Raw genomic sequence first — 13050 nt, forward strand, 5'->3', positions numbered from 1 at the left:
TACGATGGGCTGAAACTATTTCGAGTAAGCCTCTTTAATAATTGAACAGAAGAAGATACTGTATAAATACTTCCATTTTGAAATATTAATAAACCCAGGTGGTGCTGGGTATAAGTGAATCTGGTCACCAGTAAAAGAGGGAAGATGTGTCTTTGTGGACAAGGGGACAGAACAGGTTGGTGGATAGGAGTGGGAGCAGCTTGCAAGTAAGTTAATAATTACAGAAATTAAATTAACTTAACGGTGTTGTAAGTACAGAAGATTTCTAGGGCATGGGTTTACCAGAGGCCAGTCCGGTATTTTACATTAAAATTTCTCTTTTCTTTCAGGCTCTGGATGTTGACCGAACTGTTCTCTATAAAATGAAGAAATCTGTCAAAGCCATAAACTTATCTGGTCTGGGTAAGTAGATAACAATTCCTTGTAGTCTATATTTCACCTGTATTGGTCAAACTGGAAGATCATCTCAGTCAGTCAGTCATCTCCCTGAATCAGAAAGAGTTATATGGGGAACTGAGAAAATAAAAAATTACATTTGAAATAGCAATCTTGAACTGGCTAAATAATAGTGAGATCAGTAAGGGTGAAATTCTGTGAGATAGCCGAACCTGTCATATCTTACTGCTCCAAATGGGAGCTCCTTCCCCCTGATGAGGGCTACCTGTGCCTCCTGCCACCCCTGCTGCAGGACAGATCCCTCGGTGCTTGCATCAAGTTGCACGTGCCGTGAAATCAACTTAACTGGGGTTAGAAGAGCACCTGAAATGGCAAGGTGTATGATCCACGGCCACTGAGGGGTGAAATCACCCTTTTTGGTAGCAGTAAGAAGCTACTTTGGCTCTGCTGTTCCTGATGGCTTCCGTTTATGTGTGTTGAGAATTTCATGGCAAGAGACAGCTGACGAGCTGCAGCGTTGTTGTCCTAACATACAAAGTCAGACGTTTCTCTGACACAAAATAAAACCACCAAGAACTATTGCTGTGTACGCTGTTTAGATGTGCCCCAGTCTCATGGCGTTTATCTTCTTTGAAAAAAATAAATGAAGCTTTTGTTTTTGTGGGCCATCAGCAGCAAGAAACATCATTTTGTTGGGTTTTATTCTCCCTTTGCAGCTCCTAGCAATTAGAGCTGACAAAACCTATATTATATGCAAAATAGCTGTGCCCAGCAGTCTTGGAGAGCCACCAATGTCTGACAGATCTTGTGGGCGGGTTGGTGTGCAGATACAAGGTTATAACAAGAACTTCAACTCTGGCATAATTCTTATCAGCTAATTGAAAGGAAATTCCTTCTTGCCTGAACTAATGAAGCCAGTTTTTTGGCTCGTGGATTCATCTGGATGGAGCTGTGTCATCCATGGCACATATTCATTTGACCCTCTGTATTCTGTTGTTTTGTTTCATTTGGGGGGCACTTTTTGGGTGCCTGACTATGCCTGCTAATCAGTGTACTTGTTAGAGTATTGTAGAAAACTACTGCATTTTTGCATATAAATCAGTACCTTGATAGTTTTTAAGATCACGTTGCCTAATCTTGACAATTAAAGTTGGAAGGCGTTTCTCTTCCAGCAGCAGAAATATTGCTAACCCAGCCACTTGCCAGCACTTGAAGTTCCCTTTAACAAAAAAAATGTGGCCCTGCACTCATAAGAGCACAGTTTTTGTTTTGCTGTTTGTTTTTAGTGTAGGTTCAATAGTATTAAGTGCACCTGTTCTTTTTCTAAGTGTATGAGTTTAGAAACCATTTAGAGTGTAGAGGTTTGGATAGGGATCCCAGTTTGTGCATAATTTAGTTTCTTATTTAAAAAAAGCCCTCAAAGCCTCAAACTTGGCTCAGGTTTTTATTTATTTATTTATTTGATAGATTCCAAACCTGTTGGTAAGAAAACATTTAAAGCCTATCAGGAAGATACCAGAGTCCATGGAGAGTATTTTGGGGCAGGTGCTGTGGATAAAATAAAAAAAAATAAAAAAATAAAAAATAAATAAAAAAAAAAGACCATTACCTGTTCTTCAGGTGGACTTTTGGAGTACCAGCTCCGATACTGTATTTCCACAATACAACAAGTTTCTGAGAGTCTGAACAGGCTCACAGGATCTCTGTGGGATCAGACAGGCGGCTTAGGAAGCTGGAGCCTGCTAGGTTTATTTAGCAGGTTGTGTAATGAATTCATAGAAATTTGGAGAAAGGACGTTGCAACACGAATCCTTTGGATATTAAAATGCTGACATATACAAATGGGCCTGAAATTAAACTGGATCATTGCTTGTTTGAACTAAAATTAATCTTCTCTAAATAGTCTTCATGGTTTCTGCTGGTTTCATGTAATGGCCATGAAGGATGCTTTGTTCTTATTCATGCATAATTTGTTTTCCAGGGTGCTTTTTTTTTTTTTTTTTTTTTTTTCAACTTCTTTTGAAGCACTAGAAATTTGCCAGAGCTAGAATAAGAAGTAGGCAACGTTAACTTTCTCAGGTGCCAACTTGAAGAAAGCTTTTCCCATGTGTTTGAGCTTAACTTGGTCACAAAGTTTGGGTTCAGAATTCTTTTTTATTCCCCAGGCCATGTTGTCAGGCTTTTTTTTTTTAATGTCTGTCCACGCTGACCTTGTATGCTAGAAGTAGATATGACCGAGACCCTTCAGATTTCCCTTGGATTTGTATTAGGGGAACCTGCTTTGGCCTAGATTTCATAACAACTCCCTCGGGTGAATAACCTCACAACCCACGAAGTGGGTGCTGGATGAATTGCATTGGTGCAACCTGTCTTCAGAGCCTGTCCTCTCTGTTAGGCTTCAGCTTCTGGGGCACAGCTTGTGGTTCTGTTGTCTCAGGAGGGAACCTGGTGGTCATGAACTGCCCTGAGAACTCAATCAGCACACGGTGAATGCAAACTGCTGGGATTTGCTTCAGATTACCACTGTATCGCCTGCTCTTGCAGGGATTCAGGACTCTGGCAATACACCTGATCACCTCTGATTCTTTGTTCAGCACACAGCACTTAAATGAACTTCTGAAAAGTTTTTTGTTTTTTAATTTAGTTGTACTTTTTATAACCCGTTATCCTCTGACTGTATGTTCCTGTTTTGCTCTTTTTGAAGCTCATGTGGAAAATGAAGAACAGTACACACAAGCACTGGAGAAATTTGGAGGCAACTGTGTTTGCAGGGATGACCCAGATTTGGGAACAGCATTTTTAAAATTTTCTGTGTTTACAAAGGAATTAACTGCACTCTTCAAAAATTTGGTAAGTATTTTGCTTGCAGAATAATGTTGCCTTTGTAATGGCATTACAGGTCCTGTATTTCTGAATTCCAGCAGCTCTTCAAGTTGACAATGATTTGTGTTTTAGTAACCAACATTTTTATAAATAAATAAATATTATATTATAAATAAATAAATATTACATTAAAAAAGTAATCTTGGCTTAGGGAAACATCCCATGTCTTAGCCTTTCTCCTTTCAAATCTCAAAAACAAAAAACAAAAACAAAAAAACTCTTCCAATAATTCTCACGTCTAAATGCTTCCCACAACAAAGTATTTATAACGTATTATAAAGTGCACGTACAAAACTGCTTTAAAAATGTGAAACCAGTAAAATCCAACTGGGTTTACTCTGCTTTGACATTGCTTTTTCTTTACTTTTTCACATTATTATAAAGGGACGTTTTAGTGTCCCTGGAAGAGAGAGTCTCTTGCTCCTCAGAGAAGAGGGTCAGGGAGAAGAAATGGAATGTAATGCTATAATGACCATAGTGTCCACTGGGGACCCGTCCTGTAACTGAAGCCAGTAAGACTTAAAAGACTTAAAAGTTTTACTGGCTTACTGAGCAAAATGGGATGGAGCCAAATGGAAGAAACGGAATTTTAATTATGAATGGAGAATTTTCAGCCTCAATTTCACGTTAATCAGAGGGCACAAGCAGAGCAGATTGTGATTCTCCATGCTACTAGCTAGAGCTATGTCTGAACAAGTCCCGAACTGCATAGAGCCACAGAACTCATAAAGTAGGAAGCAAATTAGGAGCAAGGAAAGGGAGATGATCCAGATTGATACAAACATTTCAAAGCCTGTTTGTCTGCTGAATCAATGGGATGTAGACAGATGAGATGCTTTTGTGAATCTAGACCAAATGTCTAGTTCACAGCCAGCTGGTCATAATCAGTTCTTTGGGGAATGTTTCCAGCTGATGTGATTTAGGGCAGTCCCATTTGTTCCCTGATGCTGTCCTCTTTTTACTCAGTCATGATACTGAGGAGAGAGAGACTGTCCCCCAAATGCGTTTTTCTGTAGTGAAATGTATTTCACATTGGTCATATTGATTTGAATATCTCTGGATGTACAAATAGGATCTGAGATTATCTGTCATAAAAGGATCCTTATCGAGTGCGAGTCAGTCATTTATCCTGAGTAGTCTCTTGCACAGCAGTAGGCTGCTCATAGGGAGGGGAAATGGAGTGGGTTTTCTGATTAATACCTTCTGTTGACTAAAAAGCCCCTCTCTATTATATTAATTGCAATGTGGTGACTTCATTAGACAAATGAATCTGTGAAATGTGATGTTTGTGTGGTTTTAAAAAGCAATCTACTAAAAGCTGCATCCCCTCCCCAGAAAAAAAAAAAAACTTTAATATATTGTATTTTAAGAAGACTTTCAAAAGCCAAAAAGTGTTGAAGATTTACCAAAAAAATCTTAAGTGTTTGTCCTCCCAAAAACAGTAATTATAGTCTTTGCCAAAAAATTCTGACAAGAATAACTTTTCTTCCACAAACATCAAAGCAAAATAAAAATAGAATATATGTCTATAGGAAGCGGGATGCAGCTTATTAAGTTTGTCTTATCCAAGACATAACTTTTTGTTTGTCTTCTCCATAGGATCTTCCTGAATCTTTTTTTTCCTATGTTCTGCTTTAATACTATAAACTATGTATAGTATTCGCTTCAGTTTATATATATAAGAAAAGAATAAGTTGTGAGGTAGCAGCTAAATCTTCAGTTTTTCCTCAATTTGTGGCTCTGATTTTCTGTTTTTGAAGTATACAATAGTTTTACATACACGACGTCATTTTTCTTTTTCTTAACACTTCCATAACGTTGGCATCCTCTCTTAAAAAGATATGTCTGGTGAAGGTTAGGTCTCTGTAAGGTTCTGCTCTTCCCTGATGTACTTCATATTGTCGAGATTTGAAGTTTTTGGTTTCTCCTGGAAACAGAAACTGAAAGGGAAAACTGAAGAAATAGATGAATGTAATGGACCTTGAATTTAGTGTCTTTTTTTTTTTTTTCTTTAGGAATAATTCCCTCTGAAAAGAAAATATATATGTATGCATCTCTGTGTGTTTGCGTGTATATAAAGCCAGGAAACAGAACTTTAATCATTGCTCCAAAATACCATACTTATAAACAAGAATTACAAAATTAGGAAAGAATTATAAAACAAAATTATTGGTTTCTATAACTTTGCCTATTAGAAATTAATACCACTGGAATAAGTTGTTTGTAACTCTGGTTGCTTCAAATATCTGTGCAAAAGTTGACTGATGTAGGTCTAATTTTCCAAGAGATTACAAGGGTATTGACTAGCATAAAAAGTCCCAGCTAGTAGTTGGAAATAATTTGGATTTTTTTTTAATAATTACAGCCATATGTGAAACAAGCCCCATGCTTTCTCACAGGGTTGTGAAGTATCCAACTCTGAGTGCCTGAAGCATGTTGGCAGTACAAACACTCCTCTTCTCCAGTCTTTCCATATAGCACCCAACACATTTTGGTTGTAGTTTCATCAGAAACGTAGCTTGTGATATATAACTTGCTGCTGTTTAAGAAACAAAAATAACAGAGTATGAAAGGTATTGTTTTAAATAGACCTGTCCCTGAAGTTTCGTAGGACACTGAATTTTCACAGAAGACTCCAGCTGAAATGAGTGGGGAATGTGCAGGGAAGTGAGAGGACGTGTTCAGACTGGAACAGATGCCAAAGCTGTTAACACTGGCAAAGCTTAAGGGCTACTGTCAAGTTTTGCTTTGTCATGTATTTTGATTTTATTTCTGGAAGCTGATGTGTTCTGTCAGCTCTTGGTCTAGGTGGCATTTAGAGCTGGAGCTCTGACGTGCTTCTGCAGAAAGCAGAATTTCTTTTAAACTTGTCATCAGTAAGGTAAAGGAAAGATCAAGTTGTTCTACTTTAACAGATTTTTTTTAGGTCTTCTTTTCTCTAGTATTTTTAAAGGTTTCTCAAAAGACTTTGATGTTTTCTGGGACTTATCACAGCATTAATGTTTTAAAATATTTCATTAAAATCTGAAAAGTTTCTTTTTTTCTTGCAATCAAATTATTCAGCTATAAACTATTTAAATTAAAGTTTGGGTCTTGGAAATGTTTGGGGTTTTTATGTGTGTTTTGCCGTACTTCTTTTTTGAAGATCTCTGGTTCTTCAAATTTGAAATGATTTATAGAACTTCTTCAGGAGAAGAAATAAATTGATGTTTATTGCATATCAGGCCCCTGTAACTGCTCACTTTAACCTAACACATTGCTTTGATCTGGTTATGGAAAGCTCTGCAATTTTTTTCTCTAGACATAGCTCCAATACCGAGCTATAAGTGGTCTTTGAACTTCCTTTGCATGAGATCAATTAAAAAGTCTTTTTTGGTAGTGAAAAATAAGTAAAGGAGGCATTTTTAGAGCTAGCACTGTACTTTTTGTGGCGCATACAGTATTGCTTCTTGGACATTTTTCTTACTGATGGTAACCTTGGTGCTAATTTTTGACAGAATGGTTGCTCTGACAGTTCCCAGGTAGGTTAGATTTGTATGGCACTTGCTTATAGCGTGAATTACTCTGTCTTCTACGAAATTTAGTGCCAAGTGATAAAGATGCTAGTCTTTATTATGAGAAATACTACACAGCATAAATATTTTTTTTCCTTTAATCCCGTTCTTAGACTGCTCAGCCAGGAGGAAATAAAATCTGTAATTTCGTGTTGTCTTTGTCAGCACTCCCTGAAGAGAGATTTGATTTGTGAAAATGAAGTGGCTATTTAACAAATGCCATTTTGTGTATTTGTTATTGTTCTACATATTCCTGTCCGTTCTTTTTCATTTAAATTTAAAGCTAATGAAAGATGCTGAATTGAGAAGACTGGAATTTGCTGTCTCAACTGTGTAGCTGGAAGGAAGAGATTCCATGTGAGAAGTTTTTCTATTAATAATTCTTGGATTTTTTGCCAGGAAAAATGGAAAACATTGATAGACTTTTTTATATTATTTTATTTTTTGACCATATGCTCCTATTTTACTTCTTTTTGTAACTGTAAAAAGAAAGGAGATCTGCTTAAATACAAAAGGTAACCAATAAAAACTGAAGGAAATATCTTTTCTGTACCATATAATGAACTTACAGAATTTTATGCCCTGATTTTTTTCCCTGGTGTAATAGGTCAGCCCAAGGTTTTAAAAATATATTTGGTGTCTGATCCTTCACAAAAGTATTTTGTTTTGTCTTAGTAAAGTAAATAAAACAAGCTATTGATACATATACATGAGTTTTTGGGGTATTGTGTGAAGACTGATGATTGAAGATTGATGATTAAAGAGCAGCACAAAGGAATTCCAGCCAGTAAGTCAGCTTCATCAGTGGCCCAACTTATATGCCTGTATGGAAATGCATATAGTATGGGGAATATCGTCGTTGGGCAGTGGGATCAAGTTGCCCACTCAACAGGTTTGCATGACACCAAGCTGTGTGGTGTGGTCCACACGCAGGAGCAAAGAGATGGCATCCAGGGGGACCGGGACAGGCCTGAGAGGTGGGCCTGTGCACACCTCCTGAGGTTCAACAAGGCCAAGTGCAAGGTCCTGCACATGGACCTGAGAGGGGTGAAAAAAAAAAATGAAGAGTGCTGTTTGATTTACAGACGTCTTTCTAAAAAGAAGAATTTACAGCATAGTATTCTAAATCATGGAGGGTGTGCCAAGAAAAATATGGAAATGTGAGGGCTGATCTCCATTTTCAGTCTTTTTAAAAATTATCTTTAGGAACTACTGAAGACAGAATTATCTAAAGGTCTACAAAGATTGAAATAACCAGAAAGTAATGTAAAATTTAATGTAGGTCTTGAAAGAGATATTAAAGCTTGCTCTTGCAGTGAGATATGAAAGTACAGTCATCACAACAGACCTTTTTGTCATAGGTGCTAGGAAAAGCAAGGAGTAATAATTCCTCCTTACGTGGCATGGGTTCAGCTCCGTCTGGATCCTTATCTGTATTGCTTTGCCAAAAAGATATTGATCCAACTGGAAGAAACTCGGAGGACAGTAACAAAAAACTGATCAGGGCTCGAAGAGGTTGATTTGTGAAGGAAGCGTAGGAGAGTTGTAGTGTATGGTTTGGCGCAAAGATAGCTGAGTGCTTGTAGAAGGGGAACTTAATAAATTGCATGTAAATGGGATCTCGCTGTGAAAAATATTAGATGAAGTGGCCCGTAGAAAGGAGCGGAAGATGTTTTAACCTAGGTTAGAAAGTGTGCAGTTGGGAATTCTCCGCTGCCAAGGAAGGCAGGCTGGAATAACCTCAAGGCTTTTCTTCCTTTTCTACGCTTTATGCCTTTAAGAATATATGAAAAAATATGGATTTCCTGTTTTTATGTTTTCATTTCCTAATGGAGAAGGTCCCAGTGTGTAGCCTGAGTATTATGGGTGGTACAGTGGTTGTTCACAAGTGCTGTGTGGCAGCAGCACCATGCATGGGAGCATGGCATGGTATGAAGCTAAGTTTGTGCTGCAAAAATTTGAAAATTTTTATGTTTGCAGTGGTTAGATGCTGAAAGCTCAAACTTCAAACTTCATCTCATCTCTAGTGTCTGTTTGGGTTTTCACTCCTTCCCTGCTCACGTTGATGGCCCTGTCCCCCTAAAGCACACATCGCTGGGAAAACTATTGGGAAGTATTCGGTGCAGTGGTACTTGCCATAAAGAAAAAGAAAAGAACAAAAAATAAATAACTTTCCTATCAACAGGCAATCCTACCATCACTTCAAAACACCCGAGGTGGTGGTTGAGAAGCCCATACTGAATACAAGGGAGGCGTCTAGAGTTTAGTAACATGATGGGAGTCGTGTCAGATGTCCTGCAAGCATCTGAATTTTAGTTTGATCGAAAATGTCCGAAGATGCACTCTGTGTTAACTTTCCTTTTTTTTTTTTTCCTTCTGGTTTGGATTTAGAAAACAACACAACATACTGAAGGACTGCAGGCGCTGGTATCCAGAGCTGTGCTGAAAAAGCCTCATTAAAATAAATAGGAGTGCTGGCAAAGGAACAACTCCGGTGTTTGGCCATAGGCTCTTAAACTACTTGAAAAACTTCTTTCCGCTCTGCAAACGTTGGCCTGTCTGTTGCCTCTGCCATCACTTCTGGCAGCTGTGGCTTTGTTTATTTTTACATTCTCCCTCCTGCCATTTCTCCTCCTCCTCCTCTCAGCTTTCTCCAAGTTATGAAGTTTTAATTTATTATCCCGTCTCTGTCATCTTAGCTCGCTGGAAACCGTCAGAGGAAAACGGTGAGTCTGCCAAAGCGGCAGTGTTGGAAGTGGAAACCAGGTCAACTATTTCTTTCTTCTCTCTCTTGAGAGAGAAAACAACACGTGGAACCTGCAGTGTTCCTCTGACACAGGATGGCTTTAATTTCTCTGAAGCTTTCCTGCACCTTCATGCATGTCTCTTTTAAAAAACATTTTGAAACTTAAATAATCGATAGAAGCAGCTGTATACATTTAGCTCTCTGTGTCCACACAGAGAAGGAGCTGCAGCGTATTAGTGCTTCCCCGTGTGCCAAAAATGAGTGTATATTTTTCTGTAGTTCAGCTTAAGCTTCTCAGGAAAGAGGGAGAAATGTAAGATCGTTCTTCTGTATCCTGCTTGCTGATTTATAAATACCAACAAGTGTGATTCATCTAACTAGGCTAATAATGACAAGGTCACACGTTATATATGTTCACATTTGGTGCAAGGAAAGCAGGAGCACAGGGAATAAATACACTGGGCTGGTAACAACATACAGGTAGTAGCCCACAGAAGGAGTTCACCTGAACGGGCAAACACTCTCCATATTTTATAAAAGAATGGGTTTTTGTTCCCAGTCTTTTTTTAGAGTTGCTTTTGGAGCTCTGGAGTTTTTGGTCTGCTCTTTTTCTGGTTTAAGGAAAAAACTCTTGTCCTGAAACTGCTGCTGAGAAATGCCTTACTCTTGGTTTTTGCCTGATTATGTGAATTTGAAGAATAATTAAATGGAGGCTGTGAAGGCATTGAGCTTTAGGTTAGACCTTTTGGCTACATCATAGCGATGAAGTAGAATAACACTGTAGAAACTCTTGCACGGGATGAGAACATAAATGAAACCTCTTTCTGATTCTCCTCTTGGATAGCTGTTCTGGATGTCCGTGTCTATAGGGACATGTGTTTCATCTATCTTCTTATAGACGTTTTTGTGTTTTACCTGATTTTGGGGTGATTTAAGCTGCTTTTTTTATCTCTTCTATCCATAACATACAATTTTATTAACTTTGGACATGATTATATTGTTCTTGTTATGATTATGTTGGTATGTGGATGTTGTAGAGCTGTTGAGAACTTGTGAAAGGCATGGTTTCCAGCCCTGCCAGCTAAGCATGTGTAGATGTTGCTCGTTCAGTTTTTATAGGAATTATTTTAAAAACAAACACAAAGTTTGAATTTAACTTGTTGATTGTAAAAGGCTGGGGTTGAGTCCCACAGCTCTTTCTGGGAGAAGTAGGGTGGAGGAGGGGAAATGGGATTTATTGTGGTGACTTAGTAAACCAGCTTTTCTTTATTTCTTCAATCTTCTCTATTCTTTTAAGCTTTAAAATTTATGTATGTTCTTTTTCTCTTTGGTTGCTGGCTGAAATTTCAAGCAAATACAGTAAAATGGTATTTTTTTTGAAGAGAAAGGGTGGGGATTTGCATTTGTTAGTATGTTTTTAATAGCTGTTGAGCATCACTGGGCATGAGGACCACTGGCTCTCATGCTTAGGGGTTTGTTCTAGGGAGGACACCAAATAACTGTAGGCTGATAAATATCCTTTGTATTTTCCATTTTGGGGAGGCCGAAGTGTCACAATTGGCAGTATTTTTTTCTTGGTGTTCCCGTTAGTGTTGTTCCTTTTCCTGCTGGATTATGCTAAATGAGACTTTTGATATTCTTTCTTGAAAAAGTCACATTAAAAAAAATAAATATATATATATATAGAAACCCACCCCAAGGCAACTTTCACCACACTGCTGTAAAAGCTAATCAGATTTTCTTTCCATAATGTGATTCTAAAATACTCTATTACTCTTCAGTGCAGTCTGGTCAGGTTGTTACAATTTAAACCCCATGCCTAGCTATTACGACGCAGACCTTGAACGTTGTCCTTGAATCATAAAGGATTGGAAATGAAGTGTTTCTTTTCCTGGTGTATGCTACTCATTGTGTTATTCATGCTGTTTTTCTTCAGTCTTTGCCCTTATCAAAATATTATGGTACAGATACTTTATCTAGAACTATGACTTTCTTTTTTTTCTCTTTAATCCAAGATGAAAAAATAAAATCTTAATTTACTTGCTTGCTCTTGAATTACTTGCTAACACAAAACCTCATAAAATCCTTAATCAAAAGCATATGCTGATAGGTCAATTGTAAATATATTACCTTTTAAGAACACAGGCAAAATATTTAAATAGTGGTATTTTAAAGGCCAGAGTCCTTCATCTTAACTTCTGTCAGAATAAGACACCATATTGTGTGAGAGTAGCAAATATATGTTATGGAATGGGCCTGAAGAGACTGCAAAATAAACAAGATTGATCTAAAACATCCTCATGAACTAAGACATAAACGCAGAAAAATGGTGTCATTGTTCTGATATGATTTAAACGGTGAAATCAGGCAGTGTTAAAAATAGTGGGCTTATTTTGCAGTCACTGTTGGATGAGGCACTTGCATCAGCAGCAGGTTTCCTGCTGGCTTGGGTTACGGTGTTTGCAGAGAAAGTTTAATTAACTGGTGTTGCCTCTGTTTGATTACTGCTTGTACTGATAAGTGTCTTCATAAAGTATCATTTGGAAAAGAATACATCGGAATTTTTTTTTACTGAAGTTTTTTGAGATGTGTGAACTGAGGCAACACACATCCTGCATTAAAATATATTAAAATATTTTGCTGTACTCTTCTTGTATACAGATTCAGAATATGAACAACATAATCACTTTTCCGTTGGACAGCTTGCTGAAGGGAGATCTGAAAGGAGTAAAAGGGGTATGTTTATATTATTTATGTGTAAAATTATCATTAATATAATAAATACACTTAGCTAATACATTAATTTTATTTGATTTTAATCTTTTTAGCTTAATAAACAAGAGGATACATTTTTATTATTGAGTCATCCCTTCCATCTGTGGTTTCACATACAGCATGCTGTTGTGACTACATATACAAAACATTTGGAGGCTTTAAAAGCAGTTCTGAGATACAGAAGATAAGCAGAGAAAGAGGTGTAACAACTGTAAATTTACAGATGCTTACTTAGTTGAAGGGGGATAGTGTTTTAAAGGATTTTCATTAATATATTTCCTTAGCATTCTAAACAAACCTGGAACTTCACAGGTTTGGAAGAAATGCGCGTTACGCTGAATGAGCATGGCATTTTTCTTAACAAAGACTAAACCTACTTGTGCCCTGAGGGTATTTCCTATTTGAAATAATAATAACTTAGAGCTCAGACGATGATATGTTTATAATAACTTTCAAAGCCTATAGCCAACAAACTTCTTTGGCTTATGCTTCATTTACTACTGAGCAAACAGGAAGCAACTGGCAGCTATTGTTCTAAGACACTGAAGGAAGAACGAAAATGTACACAGACTAAAAATGGCCTCTGTAAGATACTGGAGAATTAAAAGATTATTTATTAAGATATGCTTATGACCTCTGTGTTAGTTACCACATTTCGCTCCTCTTGTTCTTCTATTTTTCTGTCTCAGAAGAAGT

General features: G+C 37.4%; 1 protein-coding gene across 3 annotated transcripts in view; it reads left to right on the plus strand.

Annotated features, from left to right (window-relative positions):
• The window catches only part of ASAP2 (ArfGAP with SH3 domain, ankyrin repeat and PH domain 2), an 84186-nt gene that overhangs the window by 20806 nt on the left and 50330 nt on the right, over window positions 1-13050 (plus strand). For all 3 annotated transcript variants that reach the window (XM_084513376.1, XM_084513377.1, XM_084513378.1), the window contains exons 2-4: window positions 330-402; window positions 3101-3246; window positions 12241-12315. In XM_084513376.1, coding sequence (XP_084369502.1) covers window positions 330-402; window positions 3101-3246; window positions 12241-12315 — 294 coding nt within the window. The remainder of the gene's footprint in view (window positions 1-329; window positions 403-3100; window positions 3247-12240; window positions 12316-13050) is intronic.

This window comes from Aythya ferina (genome assembly GCF_964211825.1).
Source record: "Aythya ferina genome assembly, chromosome: 3".
NCBI lineage: Eukaryota > Metazoa > Chordata > Aves > Anseriformes > Anatidae > Aythya > Aythya ferina.